General features: G+C 40.5%; 1 protein-coding gene across 3 annotated transcripts in view; it reads right to left on the bottom strand.

The window, feature by feature from the left end:
• igsf9bb (immunoglobulin superfamily, member 9Bb) overlaps window positions 1–22,829 on the bottom strand; it is a 118,285-nt gene that overhangs the window by 29,295 nt on the left and 66,161 nt on the right. For 2 of the 3 annotated variants that reach the window (XM_034151659.1, XM_034151673.1), the window contains exons 5-14: window positions 19,439–19,556; window positions 12,700–12,841; window positions 10,428–10,573; window positions 5,457–5,599; window positions 5,010–5,150; window positions 4,781–4,897; window positions 4,086–4,236; window positions 3,137–3,260; window positions 1,951–2,126; window positions 683–909 (exon numbers count right to left, since the gene is read on the bottom strand). In XM_034151659.1, the coding sequence (XP_034007550.1) occupies window positions 683–909; window positions 1,951–2,126; window positions 3,137–3,260; window positions 4,086–4,236; window positions 4,781–4,897; window positions 5,010–5,150; window positions 5,457–5,599; window positions 10,428–10,573; window positions 12,700–12,841; window positions 19,439–19,556 (1,485 nt within the window). The remainder of the gene's footprint in view (window positions 1–682; window positions 910–1,950; window positions 2,127–3,136; window positions 3,261–4,085; window positions 4,237–4,780; window positions 4,898–5,009; window positions 5,151–5,456; window positions 5,600–10,427; window positions 10,574–12,699; window positions 12,842–19,438; window positions 19,557–22,829) is intronic. The other variant, XM_034151667.1, reaches the window with a different exon arrangement.

The raw sequence follows: 22,829 nt of genomic DNA, 5'->3' as shown, positions 1-22,829 counted from the left end.
AGAGAAAAATAACTGTACCTACCACAAATACTAATTGGCGGCAACTTTTTTTTCTGGATGTTTATTATAAAAAGGATGTTCTTGACTTATTTTCCTGAGTAAATAAAGTGTCTATTCTGTTCATGGATTATTATAACTCACATTTGGGAAACGTGTCTCAACAACCTATATTGCAGCAAGCAGCACAGCTTTCTCACAGTGTCAGCAGTCGATTGCCAGTTAGCTAACAAAAAAGCAAGCATGCTTAGCCAAGCATTTCAGGTGATGTGTATAATTAAGTTTATTTGAAAGACTTGCTCATGCTGCTTGGAACTATACCATCTTTTGCTGGATTTCCGGAAAACCACAGAGGTGACCGGGGTTGAAAAACACCTGAAACTTCTTGTTATAATGTATATCAAGCTATTATATATAAAAAAATAAAGATTTGTTATTTTAATAGAACTGGAGCTGGGATGTTGACCATATTTTACACTTAAAAAATGCTATTAATTATTGTTAAATGCTTAGCAGTAACAGCCATTTTCTGGCTAAAATGTGCATAGAATAACAGACATAGCAGAAGTTATACAATAATTGTCTTAGAGTAGACATTATAATTAACCTCCACTACAGCCCAGACATCCCTCTAGATGAGGGTCTTGTTTGATACTCTGTCTACAGTCCATGACCTGTCTGGTACCTGGATGAGGTCTCGGGCGAGCAGGTCCGTCTCCCCAGCAGGAATGCTGTCGTCTAAGACCTCCCATCGCTCCCCCAGGCGGAACTCCATGACATAATGCTGGATCGGTGCTGTATGATTGGCAGGCAGGATCCAGTTGAGCAGAACTCCCTGCTGCGTGCGATTGGCTGTGAGGCACCGTGGTGGGGTAAGCAGCACCAATGGTTCAGGGGTACTTAAAGGAAATACTGAAAGAGCACAAAAGTGTGTGAGAGCAACTCTGTTATATATTCAGTGTTCTGTTCACCAGCATGATACCAGTGACTCACCCTCCTTTACACTTTGACACTAACATGTATGACAACTAAAGTGTGAAGTGATTAAGCTCTTATACCAAATGCATCTCTAACACATTCACATGTACATTCACATACATCTTTTACATTACTTAGACTCTGAATCCTTGCATCCTGAAAGTCCATTTCTGGCCTGCATGATGCTATCCAAAAGCAGCCCCTGTCTAAATGCTTTGTCTTCTTTCGTTCTACTTCTTGGCTGACACAGAAATTGATGATGCGTGAATATTAATCATAAATGAGTATGTCACTCATCTTTTAAGTGACAGCTTTATTTAGACCTAGTACATTTCCCTTTCCCCACTGCTGTGAGTAATGCAGAGTGATTCAACAAAGCCTAGTTTAAAGGTATAATATGCAGCATTCCTAAAAAGACAATGTATAGACTCATACAAAAATAATCCCTCACAATCATCCTTGATGAAACATTGGACCTGTGTGGTGGTCTCCGTATCTGCAGACACCCTGCAGCCTTTAGCCTGTAGTTTCCCTTTTCTTCTGGGCATCAAAAAAGAGCCTTGTTTCCTCTTGCTTTTTCCATGCCCTAACCTTTTTTTTCTTTTTTTTTTCTTTACTTTACTGGCCTCAGTTGAAACGGTGCTCTCTACATACAGTATAAACAGAATATTAATAAATTATTCCATGGTGTTTTCCAATTTCATATTGAAAAAACGAATGCGTTTTTGAGCCAAAGCTTACATTTTTAAATGTGGACTGGGGATGGATATGACTGGACTTGGTCCTACAGTGTATGATCAGAGCGTGGTTAGCAACGGTCTGTTATGCAGCAGTCTGCTACACAAAAAGAACAAACCTTATACAGTATTGTCTAAATTGACCAATCAGATTTGATAATTAATCTAAGCTGCGTAATAAATAATTGTATCTCTTTGTTTCAGACTAACAGCAGTAGATATTCATAAGTCTCCTCACCTAGTGTGTTCACAGTGACAACCTCGCTGAAAGGGCCTGTGCCAAGCTTGTTTTGGGCCAGAACGCTGAACTGGTATATTGTCTCTGGCTCCAAGCCGGGCACCACCAGCCAGTCCTGGCCTCCAGGCACGGGTATGGAGAGCCAGTCATGTGGACCTAAACGCTCCCTCTTCAGCCTGAACGACGGAGTTCAGGAGAGGTGAGCGGACAGAGAGAGGATTTGAAAAAAACATAATGGGGATACTTGACTATTTTGTCTCTATAAGACAGAGGTTAAAGTTGACTTAAATGTAAGTAAGCAAAATCATTTCAGATACATTTTTAGCTCCATAATTGATCCAACATTACAGACAAAAAATGAATGATTTCTTTCATGAATTTTGTTCACTTCATTCTCATATTGACTTTCACTTGATGGTATTAAGCCCATGCTGCGCTCAGCTTTGCACATTGCTGTTTGCCCATGCCATACATTCAGCGCTCACTGACTTGATCACCAGATAAAGCAGAAAACTGTTACATGCAGCTACAACACTTCACTGTTTATCCCTGATGGGATTGTAAAAGCAGAGCCTATATTTAGGTAGTTTTGATGTTGCAGGAAACATTTGTCATCCCCTACTGAGATGTTTCATTTTAGCAACATAGCTTCTATAGAACTGTGAAATGCAGTATAATTAAATGTAATATTTAAGGAATCAGTACAATTCGTTTTTTTGTTATAGACTGAGTTCCTTAATATTATATATGCTGTAGTTTATGTCCCTATATGATACAGATGCATAGTGCTTACTGAGACTATAGGCCTCCATTTAAATGAATAATGTTAATTAAAGTTTGACGGCAGCAGCGGCAGTAGCAGTAGCAGAAGCAGCGGCAGCAGCAGCAGCAGCAGCAGCAGCAGCAGCAGCAGCAGCAGCAGCAGCAGCAGCAGCAGCAGCAGCAGCAGCAGGAAAGACAATTTTGGGTCATGTTCAGTTTTGTTGCAACTGTCTTTATGAGTTCCTGCAGAAAATCCAAGATTAGAGATGAAAACTCACTCAACCTCGATCTCCATGTATTTCGATCTCAACGTTTTAACAACTGTTCTGAACACAACCCTGGAAAAAGACATTTTCAGAAACAACAGAGGAAGTATTGGAAGAAAAAGAAGAAGCAGGAAGCAAAGCATGCTGGGATGACTCACACATGGCCATACCAGACTGAGAACGTCTGCTGGAAGCCTCCGTCATACCCCACCTCCCAGGACACATTGGCCCAGGTAGAGGACGCCAACACGTGGATGCTGGTGGGGGCGTGCGGGCTTGTGCCTGCGGAGAGGGGAGGCAGTAAGGGTGTGTAGTTAAAAGGGCACATTAGTCACAGAGAAGTCTTGCTGTGATCCATTACATGTATTTAACTTGAGAGATGGAACAAGCCAGCAACCCAATGTAACCTCATCCTACAAGTGTTTTCCCTTGTAACATAAACATGAAATGTATCAATTGAAAAACGATAGCAATAAGAAAGCATGCATGTATCCTTTGTCTTGCTAAATAATGTAAGCTAAGAAAACAGGATGTGGATAGCTTGTCTGATCATAACAGTCAGATAACAGTCTGATCATAATATACTAGATACATGAAAGACAAGACTAGCTTGTTTCAGCTGTAGCTTTAGCCTTCGTTTTTTTGCGTGATGCCAGTAGTTAGCTATATTTGAGGCCCTTGAACATGATTTTGTGTTTGAAAATGATTCAATTTGAAGCGTTATAAAGTCAACCAGAGGATTGCTTTTCCCCCCGCAAGCTAGTTAATTAAGCTAACATTAGCTTGATTAGCCAGCTAGCTAGCTACATCGGATAACAGCTGCAAGCATCAGTTTTCCTTTATTGGCTAGAAGTGAGATGTTGCTTTTTTCTCCTTCTTTCTGAAGTCAAGGACACATTGTGTAAATAATGTACACTGCCCATGTTAAACTGAATGTGCCATACTACAATGTAACAGGCAGGCATAGCAACAGTAACTCAGTGGGTGGGACGTAGACTAGAGAACTGTCAATTACTGCACTACTCTAGATATTCTCATGTAATACATGTAATATGTGTAGGTTTATATATGTAAATGTGTTTGTGAAGTTGTGTTTATGTTGGGTACCTATTACTTGGACGTGCGTGCTGGCAGTGATGCTCGTGGCAACGTTGGTGGCGACACATTCCCACTCCCCATGGTCCTCCTTGGTGAGTGACTTGAACTGTAAGCTGCCCCGGGGCAGAACATTGTGCTTGCTTTTACTGGGCTTGCCTACCTGCAGTCCATCCAGCCAAGGAAAGACAAAGTCAGCCAATGAAGTAGAGATGGAGAGAGGGCACAAAGGGTTGGCACATGTCATTAAAAAACAACTCTAAAAACAGCAAAGGGGCTAGCCAGCTGTTCAACAACCAACAATCTACAATTGCACATCTCCAACAAGATAATGGCTTTCAAAGTGTATTTTAAGTTTGAGAAATTAGACAGAATGATGCATTTCATAATTGGGAGACAGAAACAATAGCTAATCACACAGTATTCAATGAGCCAGATAAAGCATGCCTGATAATCAAGAAAACAATGGACTAATATCTTCCCTTGATTGCATATTTTATAGACATCATTTAGATGTGATTAAATGCTACAATGATATACTGTATAGTTTAAAAAAAATCAGAGCAACAGGTTTCAGAAATGCAATTCTGAATGGAAAACAATGACTGTAACTAAAAACAAATTGTGGGTACAAATGTGGTTACTCAATAAATCTGGTTGCCAAATCCTATACATAAGAAAGAGGGTAAGTGTGGGAGTTGTCTAACCTTTCTCCATGTGATGTTGGGAAAGGGGTCTCCCTCTGCCTCACAGGGGATGATCAGTTCTCTCCCAGCCTCCTGCCTGTACTCCCCTCCAGGAACCACAGAGAATTTAGGAGGCTCCTGTCCAGGGGGAAGCACCAACACAGGTTAGGTAACAATAATGAGTTGCTTTGAGTTTGTAATGCCTCACAGCTGTTTTGCTATGGGGTATGCAAAGTGACTTTGGATGTACCTTTAGCACCAGGGGAGCAGGAGAGGACCATCCCAAAGAACCCAGGGCGTTGTAAGGCATGCAGGTATAGGTGCCGAGAGAGTCCTCCGTCACCTCTGCCACACGGATGCTCCCATCGTCCATTTGGCTCCAACCGGGGAACTGTGGATGGAGAAGTGATTGACGATGTGTAAGGAAGAGTAACATTTTGTAACAGACTGATGATTCCAAACCTAGCCTCACACACGGAAAAAAATGAAAATCTGTTGACATAGACATTGAATTAAAGCCAAGGTTTTTTATTTTTTCAGTGCTAAGGGCAACTGAATCTTTTCACTCAAACAAGAGAAACACTGAACATTACAGGAAGTAAAGTCACATGGAGCTTTAACGAAATGATGCACTAATTTCCAGTCTAAGGCGGAGTGAAGTGAGTGGAACAAAAGCGCCAGCAGCACACCCGCTCACCTTGTCTATCCGGAGAGGGAGGCCATCTTTCTTCCACTTGACCAGAGTTACAGGGGGGTTGGCATCTATAGGACAGCGGATGAAGCCAGGCATACCAATGGCCACGTAGATGACGGATGGCATGTTAACCACACGGGCAGGATCTGGTGGAAAACAAGGAAAACACTTTACAAAACATCTCTTTGGAAAGCCGGTGCCTACTTATTGTAACAGCTGTGAAAAAAGATGAGAAATTAAACAGCTCATGGCAAAGGGCCTTTACGTGGAGTTTATGTGTATAGTTCAACATCAATGCAAATGAGTTTTACTCCTGAACTGAAATTAAATGAGCCGCCTGTTAAACAAGATGACACAGCGTAAATCAATAAAGATTTGAACAGGGATCAAATCTCACTACAATCTGCAATCAACTTCCTTTAATCAGACTTTAATTCATGGAGTGTCCATCTTTCCACTTTTTTCAAAATCACTGATCACATTTTTTAATTGTAAATATGGTATTATTTACAGCCAACAGGTATAGAAATGAATAAATTATTATTACTAGAACTTTAATCCACAATTGTTATTAGCCTAACTCTTTATAGCTGTTTAAAGGCAGTCATTAACTTTGTTCTGATCAAAGATATTAAGAAGGCAAATATTACAATCCCATATTGTCAACAATCACATCTAATTTAATTTTTTTTTTTAAACTGTAAATAATATGAATGGCACCACAGTAATATACAATAACCTCTGCAAATGGCTATTGAATAAATTATAAGAATAGGAAATTGACAAGTGTTCATTGTTAATATTATTCAACTTGAAGTCAGTGTTAATCTGTGTTATTTCTGTTTAGACATTCAGTCTATGTCAAAGTGTTGGACTCAAAAATGCATATACAGTATGAGAATGAAACACTAATACATTCAGTGATCCAACGACACGATGCATAAGAAACTTCCGAAAATATACAGCTACAGCTCTTATTCAATTTTAAATGTAAAATTGTAATTGTATTAAACTCACATGCATTGGATCTCAATGTTGCACCCACAACCACAAAAGTTTAATTTAACCATAACATCATCCATTGAAAATCTTCCAATAATTTAATGTGTGTTTCCTCAAGTATGTTTTTTTAATATGAATTACATTTTCACGTTTTATCCCACGTGACCCGCTAATTCTCAATCAGTCTAATCAGATCCGCTCTCAACTGGTGGACTTTTATTACTGTATTCTTACTATATTTGCTCCACATTAGTGGCTATCATTTCACATTTTCTCCCCTGTATTCTAAGTATTAAATCATTGGGATTTGATATGGGCGAGCCATATCCTCAAAGACAGGCACAATAAAAAGGAGCCCATGTGGCAAAGGAAAGGAGCTACGATTTGAAAAAGGAGGGGAAAGTAAAAACCTCAAATGTGTCCATCTTTAATCCTGAATTCTGAAGCAGTGAGAGGTTTCTAATGAGGTCAAGGAGGAGAACATCAAAGTAGACACTGGGTAATAAGGAGGAGAAATGATGGGAGTGAAAGGAAGAGGAGAGGGGGGGAGAGGAGTGAGCACCATCAGCGGAGAGATAGAGGCTGAGCACGAGCGTGGGAAAGAGGACAGGTGTGAGAGAGAGAGAGGGAGGGATGACGTAAGGTGGAGAGGAGCTGCTGGAGGAGAGGAGGGTGAGGTGGTGAGGAGATGCTGGAGGAGAGGAGGGTGAGGTGGTGAGGAGCTGCTGGAGGAGAGGAGGGTGAGGTGGAGAGGAGCTGCTGGAGGAGAGGAGGGTGAGGTGGTGAGGAGCTGCTGGAGGAGAGGAGGGTGAGGTGGAGAGGAGCTGCTGGAGGAGGAGGAGAGGAGGGTGAGGTGGTTAGGAGCTGCTGGAGGAGGAGGAGGAGAGGAGAGTGAGGTGCTGAACACGATACAGCAAGGAGAGGGGAGGAAGAGTGACTGAGTGAGCGTATGACAGCGTGACATGATGGGATGGATTCAAACACACAGACAGATTGATTGGCCACACTGTTACCACAATAACTTTGTCCCACAGCTGCTGTCCTCCCAAGTCCTGACCGCCAGCCCTCTGCCACAAACAGCCCCCCCCCCAGCGCCGCCACCATCACCACAGACAGGGATATCAGCCAGGATTCTAAAAATAGCCCTCAGACAGCGCTATCGCTCACGACACGCTGGTGCCCACTGCACCATGCTTTAGGGAACTTATTCTCTGGCAAGCTTTTCAGGGACAGAGACAGGGGGAGGACGGAGGGGACGGAGGGAGAGAGGTCTGAACAGAATGAAAAAGAGGAGAGGAACAGGGAATTCAATAAATTAAGGATTGAGTGAGGAAGAGGGAAAAAAAGAAAGGATGAGAATAAGAGGAAAGAAAGAGAGAGCAGTCTGCAGTCTGACAGAGAAGTCCCTGCTCTTACAGCAGTGATGTAATCCCCCCTCTCACCCCCCCCCTCTCCTCTCACGACTGGTGTTGCCTGCCTCTGTTTGCCACACACACACACACACACGCACACACGCACACACGCACACACACACACACACACACACACACACACACACACACACACACACACACACACACACACACACACACACACACACACACACACACACACACACACACACACACACACACACACACACACACACACACACACACACACACACACACACACACACACACACACACACACACACACACACACACACACACACACACACACACACACACACACACACACACACACACACACACACACACACACACACACCACAGTCTAATGGAGTTATCAAGGATTGCAAAGGAATACAAAATGTTTCGTTGCCTTGACTACTGCCAGTGCCCGGTCACCATGTCGATGATGCTAAAAATCTGTCGTCAAATCCAAATAAAAGCCCTAGTGACAAATTCACCAGGCGACATCTCTCTACAGCCCCAGTGGGGGGAGTGCTTCTTGGGAGGAGAAAATAACGAGGAGGCAGCGAGATGAGGACAGAGGGAGGGAGAGAGGGATGTGCTGCTGTACATATATATATATATATATATGTACAAATGAGAAATGAACAGAGAGGGAAAGGGGATGCTGGGGATAGAGACAGCAAACGTGGAAAAAGTGTTCTTGAGAAAACTAATTGGCGTAGAGGTGGAACAGTGTTGGAACTGCAGAGGATGCAGAGGATGAAAAAGAGTCATTTTGTACCCAAATATGAAAGTTGACGACTATCTACGATTATCTACAGTGTCAGATAACTACCAATTACAGATAAGCCTTTGTTAAAACGTAATCCCTCTCAGCTATGTAAAAAGGATTAGTCATCTAGAGTTCTCTGTGAAAGCTATCATTTGTAAATATAGTCATGAATTATGAGAAAGCATATATGCTTCAAGAAGTCTGAAATGCGTGTGTATGTCCTATACTGTCTTCAACAGAAGGTTGCTATGCACATTGATCATGCGATCAATATATAATATCATTTATCATGTATACCAAACTTTAAGGTCATCTTTTTCTATTTTTCTTCATGTATATTCAGTATATGAAACATATAAAACAACTTTATATCACAACAACTTTTCACAATATTCCCAAACAAATACCCTTTTTCTTAACCCATTAATGACAGAAAAGGTTAAACATACATTGTTCAATGAAATCCAATTCTAAAAGAGCATGACTTGAAATGTGTTAATCCATGAAAAGACAATGGTCTTAGTTTTCTCAGGAATACTCTTCATGGAGCTACATGTTTTGTTCATGATTAATTGTTCGGCCACCAGTGTCTTTATTTGAGAAAGAGTTAAAAGGGGGTGACAGGGGGATGAAAATAGTGAATGGTCCCCAGGTCAGATTTAAATCTGGGACCTCCACAGCAAGGACTGAGCCAATAGCTCTACTAAATGCTCCTTTTCCACCAAACCGGATCCGGTTCAAGAACCGTTTCTTTTGCTTTTCTGGTGCTGAACCGGTTCTTCTCTGTAGCACCACTTGTGTTTCCACCGCTCAGAGCCTGAGTGGAGCTCGATTGAAGCTGCGTCATTGCGTCATCGTTTGCGTCATCACGTAAACGTTTACGTGCCTTCTTATGACACCCACACGGAAATCCCTCATATCGACAACAACAACAATGATCCCGGTAGTCTTTCTTGAGTTTTTTTTAGCTTGTTGCTTATTTTCTCCAGAGTCCGGTGGTATCCAGCAGTGGCCAACTCCCGCTGCAGCTGCTGGAAAATAGCTTTAGACCGCGTTGTGCCATCCAACTTCCTCTGTACCTCTTGCGTTGACCAAAGCCCGAGGAGGTCATTTGTCTCTTCAGCGGTCCACTGCTGCTTACATTTACTGGCATCCATCCTGGTTCGTAGTTGTGTGTGTTGCTGAACACAATTTGCGGCATTTTGTTGTTGTTGCTCAGGTTAATCTCGCCCCCCGCCTCCGACGTAAGCGTGAAGTATTGGTTCTTGGTTCTTGCCGTGCAGCCGAGAGGGGTCAGCTTAGAACTGGTTTTCGGTGCTTAGAGCCGGCCCCGCTGTGGTGGAAACAGGAAGAACCAGAGCTAAATCAGGCTGTAGCCCGGAACTGTCTCTGGAACCGGTTTGGTGGAAAAGGGGCTTAAGTGAGCCATTGAAAGCTACCTTTATATGGAAAATGTGTCAAATCAGTCAGCCTGGTGAAGACAGAGTGAAGACTGCTGCTGACAGAGTGATGATGGCAGGGACGACCAAGGCGGGGGTCAGAGTGGACAAAAACAGACTGAACCACAATTGATCTGATACATGTCCTTGTATAAGATACAATCTCAATCTCTTCTACCCTGAACATTCAGCAAGATTAGCCTCAGGTATGGAAAGTACATACAGAGTGTGTGTGGTTTCGACCCAAACGATCCAAAAGGACCGTCAGAAGACAGAGAGGAACCAGGACAGACTCTAAAGTTTAGCAGTGAATCAAGGTCAGAGAGTAAAGCAAGACACTCACATTGCACTGTTAGGAAGGCAGAGGCAGTTGGTGGTCTGCCCAGGCTGTTGCTAGGAGCACAGGTATATTTCCCAGAATCATCAGGTTTGACTTGGGCAATGATGAGGGAACCGTCAATGAGAATACTGACTCTGCGCTTCAAGTCACTGTGAAAATGAAGTGAGAAAAAATGGATGTTAGGAAGAAATGTTTGTTATCTGATTGTAATCTGTCAGTGTGGAGAAAAACATTTAACAAACATTCAAGTCGTAGTACAACAAATATTTCAACAGATGTCTTCCACACAGAAGCTTTGGTTTTGTGTGATTAACCTTCCTAGTACTGAACACAATTTAAACCTATATTTTCAGAATGAAATGGGAATATGAATGGATGGATAAACATGTATACTGTCACTGATGTATGGTTAAAGGCTGATGTGGACTGTGTGTTTGTTCAGAGCCACATGTTCCTGTCCTTGGTGCTCATGTATGGTGGGTAAGGCTAATGGTAATCTATATGTGATTTGCTTGAGCCAATGAAAAATAAAGACATTTGTCATAAACAATATTTGCTATGTCCCTGTAAACTATTTGATATGACTTGGCACAAGGTCTATTTCTCGAATTAAAGGAAGTCAATACATTTCAGTTCAATGATGTGTTTAATCCAGATAAAAATATGCACGTTATCATACCATTTTTTATCATTTGAGAAATACAATTTAATATAAATAATTTTTGTATCCAATCAAAAGATATCATTTCATAACCATTTTTTTCTCATATAAGAATTTGTAATTTTGAAATAGATTACATCAATAATTTTCAATACACATTGGTATTTGTTAACTTGTTTATAACTTAATAAACATGACCTCATTTATATGTCATTTATTTATTCCCCAAAAGCACAAACTCATTACAATACACATGTAAGGTTTATGGCTTTATTGATACCAATACCAACTTTGCCAGATGCAAAGACGTTAAATCTGTATAAAGCGCTCCGTGTTGAACTGAAGGATCACACGGATCTGGGCTCATGCTTGACTTGGCGTCATGCACAGTGCCTGCAGAGTTTCCAGCAGCAAATTCAATCTCTTTTTAGCATGACACCAGTGAAAGTTTAGCCTGGCAATATTGCTGTAGTACTTTGTATTGTTCCTATTTTACCCTTCCAACTTCAAGAACACTAGATCAAACTTGGAGATGTGTTGCCATCGGCAATATTGTTCAAACTAAAACCATTACACACATTGAAAAAGGGGCTTGGATCACCTGCCTTGTCAGTGTTGCAGAGAGACCAGAAGAGGTTTTTTAGAATAATCTTTAGTTTTTTAAGGGAAGAGGATTAGGGCTAAAAGCAAGACACATTTTGATCATGGTAACTCAAACATTGCAAAAGTGTGAATATAGTTCCCTTCGTCAATAAAAAAACTACCTGAAGGAAAGTTCTCACGAAAAAGAAAGGAACAAATCCCAGCTGAGATATTATTCTCCACTACATCATGTCGAAGTAAACACTTTTTTGGGCCTTTAGCCACGAGACCCGACAGATTCTGAGCCGCTGCAGAGCAACAGCCATTTCCCCTTCAGGTAATGTTGATTGAATCTTTTGTTCAGTCTATATTTGCTGAATTATTAAAGACACATAATAATATTTCTACTGTGTTGTTTGCTCCTCCTGCAGCTGTAGCCCAGAAGGAGCAAACTCTGTATCCCCATTCAAAATCACAATTATCATCAAAATACAGTATGCTTAACAATCTTAAAATGGCACTTATATACTTGAATTACTTGACCTTTTATGAAGGCGTACCAAATGCTTTTGCCTCACACATACCAGAGCCTGTGGAGTGTGTTCACAGCAGCGCAGCGTGCCAAAGGGCTTTGTGCAGGTGAATAAAGATCAGCAGGTGTAGAGATTATGAAACACTCTCAGCCCGCCTAAACAGCTGAGCTAATCACAGCTAACGTGATAACAGCAGCTCAGCAAACTGAAAGGGTTACCTCAGGGAATGTGTGGATTTTTTCATAGTATTAAAATAATATACTGACTAATACTTAAAAAATCTGTTAAAACATCTTATTACTAAATTGAAAAAGCTTGCAACATCCAATACATGGAAACCGTTCAAGATAAATGTAATGAAGTCAATGATTTATAAAACCATAATATCATTTTAAAAATAGAATATTTTTGAGTTGCACTGCAGCAATAACTGCGGTATTACAGTGTGTTCCTTTCTGCAAACTGTCTGCAGACCACAATAACACATTCAGAATTTTACTTCTTGAAGAAGACGTTGTCCTCCTCCCAGAACCAGGTGTAGGTCAGGTTGCGAGGGTAGGCCTCCGCCTGGCAGGTGAAGAAGGCGTCCTGCGAGATGTTCACTGTGATGTTCTCAGGGGGGGACACGATGAAGGGAGGGCCTGGGGCAGGAAAACACAGAGGCAGTTGTCAAAAAGGGTTAAAAAACTCATCAAATAAATGAAATACAACATTTAGTCTAGCTGGAAATTCATTTTTTGCTAGGACAAAAACTGAAATTTGAAAAATAAGGAACAGGGGCTGTCACTTTTATTTAAAATTCAACTACTTTGGTTAAATTCAAGATAATATAAAAAAAGAAAAGAAGAATATTCAATTCATAATCATATTTTCAATTGGTTCAACTTTTGAATACACAAGATAAAGGAATCTAATCTGTGTTCAGCTTTATATTCTGCTATCTTAAAATAGCTTGCTGTCCTCATGGGGAACATGGGGCAGTGTGACATTCACAAAGACGTCCCACAGATACAGCCTGACCCCTCTCAGTGGGACCTCCCCACTGCAGACACAACACAGTGATTAGTTACTTACTGGGCAGGGGTCATGCAGCCATGTGCACATAATGCACACACAAACACAGAATCAACACCGCTCTGCATCCTGTTAAGTGTCACTGCAGCCCCCAGAGTCATATCAAATACTTATTTTGCACTCAGTAAAGGATTATTATAATTATTGAGTGATCCTCGCTGTGCCAGACGGATCATCCTCCTTGCACGTGTGGATACTGTATATTTATACTCTGATGCTGGATTTGAAGACATTTCCTAGCTGTGACCATAAATACATCCATAAGCACGCTGAGTTTGAAAAGCAGCCTATCTTACCATCCTATACTTTCAGTTTAATAGCACACAATAGGTGTTTGGAGCATGTGAGCATATGTTTGAATACCGCCCAAAATATGTTATACTACACATGAGTATACAGCTTAGGATAACTGAGCTGTTGCTAGTGAAAGATTAGGTGAGTTTGATCGTGTCAGCTCTGCTTTCTAATATGTGGATTTGTTTATTTTAATCCAAAGATTTTCTGCAAAAAACAGACGATTCACTTTAAAGTCCAATTACAAAACAGGACGTTGATAGATGAATGTAAAGTGAGACAGAGAGGGAGAAAGTATCAATGGGCCAAATACCAAAGAGATCTATCTATGACCCCCTCAGTTTAAAGATTGTGCTAAATACTGGTGGCAAGATTGAAAACAAAGTAGTAATGCCACCAGACACAGGCCTAGTAGATACTTGGTGATTGATGAATTTGTTTCAGCAGTTCAACTATGCTGCTCCGGGAGTGGATGAGATCAATTCAGTAAAGAAACAAGTTAAGACTATAAGCAAAAGTAAGGAAATGACCTAACATTCAGGGACACTGTGTTTTTCTTAATTAGATCATTTAAGTGAAAAACATTGTGTGCACTCTGACAGTACAATAATCAAAAGAAAATCATATTCTTATCTAAAACCTCTATTAAATCTTTCTGTCTGGATGCACCCCCTTTACACTTCTTATTTTAATTGCTTGTCTCTGGATTAGAAAATGTGAGACTCTTTCATTTACACTGTTGGCTGGCTACCTGTTCATGACAGAAACAAAGAGATATTGGTTTGAGAAAGGATTTTCCAGGGAACATTTAAATATTTCTACAGCAGTATAAAATGACAGCTATACAAATGAATCACATCTTTGATGAAAGAATACGAAATATTGTAAAAATGCGAAATACAGTATATCCAATAATCACTTTGGTAGCAGATGTTCCTCTTTATGATCTCATTTTATGTACATTAATGATTTCAAGTTCATCATCCAACAAACCTACCCAATTTTGCTTGCTTTAGTTTACTTTATTTAAGTTAAAGTTCTCTAGGAGAATGTACTTTATGTTCAGTCAAAAAAAACAATACAAAAAGCATTTCTATCTTCAATAAGGAAAACTGTCAGCTACTGAATAAACTAAGCAGTATACTTTGCCCTTCTCCTTCAAAACACTCAACACTACACAGAATTTCAAATGAAAATCCTGCAGCCTGCATGAACATTAAGTGAGACAGAATGTATAACTGCTGGTTAATAATAACCTTCAAACGTCACCGCAGCACGCATTCATCCTCATATTGCTTCATTACTTTTGGTCCTCACAAGGATTGACCCATAATGCGGCCCCCTCACTAACACACACTGATACACTGCTAGCCCCATATGTTAGTCCTGATCTGCAGCCCAGGGCCTGATCCTTTAACAGGCATTTCTATCTGCCAGCCCCTTAGCAGGACGACCAGCACCGGGCCTGGGCTGATAAATGTGTTGATGGTGTTTGAGTTTGTGTGCGTGTGCGTGTGCGTGTGTGTGAGTGTGTGTGTGTGCCCTATATGTACCCAGCTGAGTGCTGGAGATTTGTTGGCACTGTAGTCTCTTAGTTGATCTGCTGCTCAGTGGCTTTCCAAGAGCACTTCTAATAATCCGTCTCTCCCCTGAATTATAAAAGTCAAACAAGGGCTCTGGCTCGGTGCTGTCTATGTTCCCAGTCACTAAAGGAAATATGTGATCTCTTTGAACGAGTTAACTGTCTGTTCGATGACAAAGGGAAGCAACTAACATCCGAAAAACACAAAAACAGAGCGTTGGATTGATGGAAGCAAGCTTAAATTCATTCTTTGGAATAACGCTAAACACCAGAGTACATATTTCCTCCACCTCGACGTATCCACTAAACTCTATCTTCTTGTACAAAGCATGCACACGTTGGTTAAGGTTAGGGTGAGAGAGAGCAGAAATGCAGACATTAATCACACACATGTTCTGGCTGGACTGATCAGGTTTGGCTCAGGATGTGTGCCCAGCATTTCATCTAACAGGACTACCCACTTTAAAGTATGTCTGTGAAGTGTCATAGATAAGACATCTGGGTAACCTTATCATTATGAAGTACATTTTAAATGTGACTATATAATGGCGGGAAGAAAAGGATTAGTTTCCTATGAGCCGTTCTTTACAATTACATTCTGTCTACAGGGCTCAATTTCCCTTTCACAATTAAAGCCCTTGACATGAACAGTTATCACTGTTACAGAGAGCATTTTGCTATAGAAAGCAACTAAACAATACAGCTTACAGTACTGTAGCTAGAAGAGCCTTGTTGACAGAGTAAACAAAGAAGGCAAAGAGGGAGAGTGCTAAACAATATTCTTTTTACTAAGCTTGGTCAGTAAATTCTACGGGGTGTTTTACTTTGCCTGTATCATACTCACTGAGGTTTCTAGTTCTATTGGAATTGTATGGTTGTTTCTTCAGTTTATCATGAAGTGAGCATATCTCTGCTAATGTACTTATATGTGTATCATTCTGTTGGAAATTAAACAATCTGTTAAGGTCTCAGTGAAAGTGAGATTTAGAGAGCCTCAATTCCCGGAGTTCATCTGAGGTCATGACTGTCCAGCTGTGATCTTTGGCAGCGCTCTTTGAAGGAGATGACCTGGAATGTCTGCTGCTTCATTTATCCATTTGGTTGATCATATCTAAGGTCCCTGCACAGATACACATTAGTGTTGACTTTCAATTTCGGGAAAAAAAAAAACGTTAAAATGATGAGCATTGATGTGTGATGAGGCAGATCTTAGAGAATGTGTTGATTCAGAAGCAGAGTGTGAGCTGATACAGACGGATGTTAGAGTTACAGAAGCTGACATTATATTTTTTAGAAGCTGCAAGGTTAAAGCTCTATCCTCCTCTGACTTCATTTCTCTGTGGACCTCTATAAATAATGACCTGCTCAAATATATGAATACAATTGTTACGGTCCATCTAGTGTTAAATGTTCTAAAATGCATTTGTCACAAAACTCATTTCAGAGTTGTCTAGTCTCACTAATAAACATACTATTTAAATTCTACTCAGCCTGCTGTGATAGCATACCATCAGAGAAGAGATATATTCAGTGAACACATTTGAAATGAAATGAAACTTTGACCATTGTTGATGCTGTTAAGCTTATTGTTCTCAATGTGTTACGGTTTTGTATTTATGTTTTCATTTTCCACCTTTTGTTTTGAAATGTTTTCCTCCTTGTGTCTTCTCTGTTCCTTCTTCCTGTGTTTGCCTTCCTGTCATTAGTTCCCCTGGTGTGTCTGATTGTCTGATTGTCTGATTGTGTTCACCTGTTGCCCTTGTGTTTCTGCCTCTCTTACCCCAGCTGTGTCTTGTCTTGTGATTACCCCTCCCTGTATTTAGTCTTGTCTCTTCCTGTGTTCCCCGTTGGTTCATTGTTGGTTCATTGTTGGTTTTTCCTGGTTTTTCCTGTCTTCCTCCATGTCAGTCACGGTTGTCTCTCCTGTCTCCCTCCATGTGGGTCATGGTCAGTTTTTTGTACAACCCATTTGTTTCATGCCTTGTTTTGATCAGCTTTTAAAATAAAGCTCGCTTTTTGTTACGAGACCTGTTACCTTTTTGATAGTCTGCATTTGGGTCCTACCCTTCCACGCCATCCTAACACAATGGCAGTTTGTCCGTCAGCTGGTCAGTAACTTTGGTCCAGATGGTGATGCCTGACTCTTCCTCTAGCTCCACCATGAGGATGAGATTGGTCGTTTTGAGGGAATAACCCGACAATTATTGTAACGATTGCCATAAGGTATGGTAAAGTTATACATTTACTAAATGATCTCATTATGTCTATTTTTTTCTACATATCTATACGTGTATTAAACAAACCTAAATTAAACGTTATACCATTATGCTAAAATTCACATTTAGCTGTGAAGTACTGCCAAATAAACTCTTGTTCATAGGACTCTTATGGCACTACTTCTATTCTATTTTATTGTATTTACTTGCACTATTTTATCTGTTTTATTGTGTTGCACTGTTGGAGGAGCCTGGGACCTAAGATTTTCATCGACATAACTACACTGTAGCTATGCACGAATGACAATAAAAGCCTTGAATCTTGATTCATATTGTGTTGAGTGTATGTTCCTATAAATGATGTACTTAAATACTAAATATGGTCATTTTAGGGTTCATTTATTTATTACGTTTACATGCTTTAATGTTGCAAAAGTGGTTTATTATCTGGCCGGTTCTTCTGTAATTGGTCAACCGCTAAGAGATATGATGGAGTTGTCCCGCCTCTTAGCTTATCACGTACAATGTGTTGGAGCTAGCCAATAGAAGCTTGAGTGTTACGTAGTGATTTCACTATTGTTAAAGAAGTAAACAAAGGAGTCCAATGGAGGCGATTCAGGCAGGGGGGGAGTGTATGAGAGAGGACCCTCTGGAAGGAAAACAGGGATTTGAGCCTTTGCAGACCATTTACATGCACAAAAACCCAGAAAGCATCATAAGGCCTCTCTGAGAAACTCGATTAGGTAGAAACAGATTTGGGGGCTCACATAGTTTCTGTTGTTGTGGATCAATATAGATCAATGTTGTGTATCCTTGCTGGTGTAGAGGTCTGGTCGCCTGCTGTGTACTTTATTGATTAGTTTGAAACAACATTTCTGCTGGATAATAGTAAACCCAGAAATATGCTATATCTTTCTTGATTATGGAAACAACAGTTTTCTATTTTCTCTCTCTATATATATACTGCTTCTCTTCTGAACCACTCACTGTACTACATATTTGCTGTTCTCTCCTTACCTGCTCTGCTCTTTCCAACAGTACTGGCAGCACTTTCATTTTTACACAAATTCTACTTTCGAAGCCTAATGCAGATATCTGTGTCTTATCAATTGACCTCAGATTATTCAAATGTGTTATTTATCTGACCTTGAACTTTGCTCATTGGGACAGTTTTCCTTTGCAAAGACTATTTTCTCCTTTTGCTCATGAATGTGTCTTAAAGGTACTGAGGCTTGCCCAAACATCAACCTGCACATACTCTGCAAAAGCGGTGGACATGCTTTATGAGGGTTTTCTGAAGAAAATCATACTTTTCTATGCGTGTGGTCGCCAACATTTAGAATGACTAATGACGAAAGCTCAACATAAGGGTTTTTTCTGAAATAGAACTTTACAAATCGGAAAAGCAATCCATGGAAACATTACTGCTGTGCATACATGCTATTGTTACTTCGAGCTAACTTTGTGTTGTATGGGGTTAGTAGCTACTGTTTCTGCCATGTAAAAAACATTGTCAGCACAAAACATTATAGTCTTAGGAAAAATAAGGAAGTAAAGAAATGCATCAAATCCAATATAAGTTAAGATAACGTAAATTAAACAAAAATGTCACAAATGAGCACGCAACAGCATCACTTCTTTAAAACGCTAATCTCTCAATGCAATCCTACTAAGCATCACATTCACACCTACCAGAATAGTGAAATATTGCAATACTTTATCTAATCTGTACATTCTGTATAATGAACCCTGGCAGCTACCACAGTCATGAACCATTTCATTAAATCTGTTTCAAACTGTTGAGTTAAAGCAAATACATGTGATTCCTGAGTGCAGAGTGGAGCTATCCAAAAACATGTCCAACAGAAAAACTTAGTTTAAAGCATCAATTAGGTTGATGGAAGATGTGGCTCAGTGTCAGCTGTTATATATCATGCTGTCTGAGGATGAAAACACATGGAATGATGGATATTGTAAAAAACTCAACCTGCATAAATCCAATAAAAAAATGTAATAGCTGTTTCTCAGATACTCTCCTTATTAAAATGAGTGTGTGTGACACATGCAGCTACCTTGTACTAGCAGCCTTGTGGTGTGAACGACTTCTCCCTGGGGGCTGAAGGCTCGACATGTGTAAGCTCCACGATCCTCACGGGTGATGGATAGCACTGTCAAACTCCCATCAGACACCTGAAAACACACACACACACACACACACACACACACACACACACACACACACACACACACACACACACACACACACACACACACACACACACACACACACATTAAAGTACTGAGAGTGCAGGAAATACATTTGTAAGATCAACATTTTATCAAAAAAAAGGATGTATAAGAATTAGTAAGTAATGTAATATTTAAAAAGAATAACAACATGGAAATGGTGCCCAAGTTTGATAAAAGAATGAATTAACAGAACAGCAGAGATGTTACTGTTGATTGCATGTTTGTGCTGAATGAAAGCATATTTTGACTTGCGTCTCATTGATTATAAAACAAATAAGAGATCTTCTGTGTTTTATATTCCTCAAGGTGAACCGTTTTTTGGCCAAATGTTGTAAGATGATTAATAAACCTGCACTTTTACAATCTATTTTATAATTTACCAGGAGCCAGTGTAAAGATTTAGGGGCAGGAAGAGCACAGTTAGTTTGCTTAGTTGTTAATAAGATGAAGTTGTTTACTGCGTGGAGGACCAGTACAATTATGCACTCTGCTGGATATTTGTCTGAACATGACATTTGTTATTGTTGCTTTTCTTTCATAGGATAAAATGCTGATGTAGATATGTGGCTGCAAAAGCTTGGATCTGAGTATATTCACACCAAGATTACCGACTAAGATAAGATGTACTTTATTGATCCCAATTTGGGATTTTTTTGTTACAGCGGCATGTAAACCAGGGATTGTACACAATGTGAAGATGAAAAGGACTACAAAATAAACAGACATAAGCATAAAATAGAAACATCTCAAAATATAACTTAAATGACAGAACTTAAAATATATACATAATGACAGTGGAAGATATATATCAGAAGACTGTCTGTCAAATATACACTATGAAGGGCCACATTACAGGTGGATAGGGTGGGTGGGGTTATCCATGATTGATAACATTTTGTCCAGTCCTCCTCTCCACCACAGTTTTGGTAGCTGTGATGGAGAGGAGGAACAAGTTTGACGCTGATGACAGAGCGAGCCTTCCTTATCTGTTTGTTAAGTCTGCTGGTGTCATTGGCTCTGATGCTGCCCCCCCCCCCCCCCCCCCCCCAGCAGACCACAGCAAAGAAGAGTGCACTGGCAACAACAGACTGGTAGTCCTCCACCACAGCAACATCCTCTCCCAGAATGCACAGGGGCTGTGGAGATGTCCTCTTCCTCCTGAAGTCAATCACCATCTCTCTGGTCTTGGCCACATTCAGTAGCAGATGATTTCTTCCAGTCCAATCCACAAAATCATCCACCAGCGCTCCTGCTTTTGTGATATGATCTGGACTTGTCTATTGATTAGTGTATTATTATTATTATTATTATTGTCCACAAAGCTGCACCATGAGTGAAATGTTTTTATTTGAATCAGTATTGAGACAGTACCGGTCCGTCCTTGTGCCCGGCTCCCTGACTATGCCCGCCGCGGCCCTTCACGCCTTCTCTGCCTCTGCCTTGCCACCGGGACGTCCGCCCGAGACTCCCTCCGTGAACTCTGCCTTGCCCCCGGGTCGTCCGCCCGAGACCCCTTCCTGTTCCTCTGCCTTGCCCCCGGGTCGTCCGCCCGAGACCCCTTCCTGTTCCTCTGCCTTGCCCCGGGCTGTCAGCCCAAACCCGTCCTCCGGACCCCCTCCACCCACCCTTTTGGAAGTGTTGGACTTGGTGTTGGACGTCTTGAATCCGTCCCTTGATCTTAGTTTTATGTCACGATTTTCGTTTTGTCTGTCTTGTCATGGGTTTTATTTTTCAATTCTGTTCTCCATGTGTCTTGTCTTCCTTCCTGTGTTTTCCCTCCTGTGTCTGATTGTCTGATTGTGTTCACCTGTTGCCCTTGTGTTTCTGCCTCCCCTGCCCAGCTGTGTCTTGTCCTGTGATTACCCTTCTTTGCATTTAGTCTTGTCTTCCCCTGTGCTCCATGTCGGTTCATTGTCTTTCCTGTCTCCCTCCATGTTGGTCACGGTCAGTTTTTGTCTTGATGCTACCTCGTGCTACCTGTTTATTTTATGTCATGTTTTTTCAGTAATCAGCTTTTTTTAAATAAAGCTCGCCTTTTGTTCCTTGACCTTTTTGTCTTTTTTATTCTGCATTTGGGTCCTACCTTTTCCCGAATCCGAAGTTCTACATTAAAGACAGAATAGTTACTGACTGACGTTTTTGAAATCTCAAATTAAGCTGAACATGGCATATCTTCCTGTTAGCAGAGCTACAGGTTTAGAAGTATCTGGTACAGTCTTGGGCGAATCTTCTGCTTGTGACTGGGACAAATGTACATATAATACAGTAACTCTCCAATAAAGGAACATTTAATTATGAATCTAATGTTTTACATTTAATGGCTAATGATGACCAGTGTTGGGTGTAACGCGTTACAGTAATGTAACGCATTACTAATGAAATTTGGGTAATATAATACCCGTTACAATTCTCACATTTTAACCCGAAATTAAATGGTGTTTTTTTTTTTTTTCAGAATCGAGTATTCAACTAAGCCGTGTAATAAAAGTTGTTAGTAGCCTTAAGGGCCTACACAGTTGCTGCACTAAACTACATTTTAGCATTTAAAATACCTAGCCATTATTTTGCGGTCATTTTGGTGAAAGTAACTCAAAAGTAATATAAAAGTAGTGTAACTCATTACATTTCAGAGACAGTAATATTGTAATGTAACTTATTACTTGAAAAAGACAGTAATAAGTAATATGTACTGTATTACATTTTGGAAGTAACTTGCCCAACACTGATGATGACATTCATAGATCATATTCTGTCTCCCAAATAAAATAAAAACTAATTGTGTGGAAAATGATTTATATTGTGTGGTAAGTTGTTGGCTTGCTGTTTAACAATGCATATTTGAGAATGTAGGTATAATCGATCTAATAAGGGGAAGTTATTTCCATTCAGTGACGCAGGACTCAATACTGTACAGCGTACACTTTTAAAGAAATTGTGTCTTTCTTCTCATTAAACATACAATCTAAAACCCTTCTCTGCCATGATGAGTGTAAAATATGACAGAGACAAGGATCCCAGCTGCAATGACAATGTGCTCACTGAGCTGCTACACTTACCACTTACAGCTGATCCCACAAGGATCATACTCTCTAATAGATTCACAAATTCTCCAGGAGATTCAGCAGCTCCCCTCTTGTCTCTCTCCCTCTGTGTGAATGGAATGCTTGATTTTGTCTCTTGTGTGTTTTTTGAGATCTGTCGTCTTCCAGGTCT

This window comes from Trematomus bernacchii, unplaced genomic scaffold (genome assembly GCF_902827165.1).
Source record: "Trematomus bernacchii unplaced genomic scaffold, fTreBer1.1, whole genome shotgun sequence".
Classification (NCBI taxonomy): domain Eukaryota; kingdom Metazoa; phylum Chordata; class Actinopteri; order Perciformes; family Nototheniidae; genus Trematomus; species Trematomus bernacchii.
Note: the sequence above shows the minus strand (reverse complement) of the source record. Positions and strands in the feature narration are given on the sequence as shown.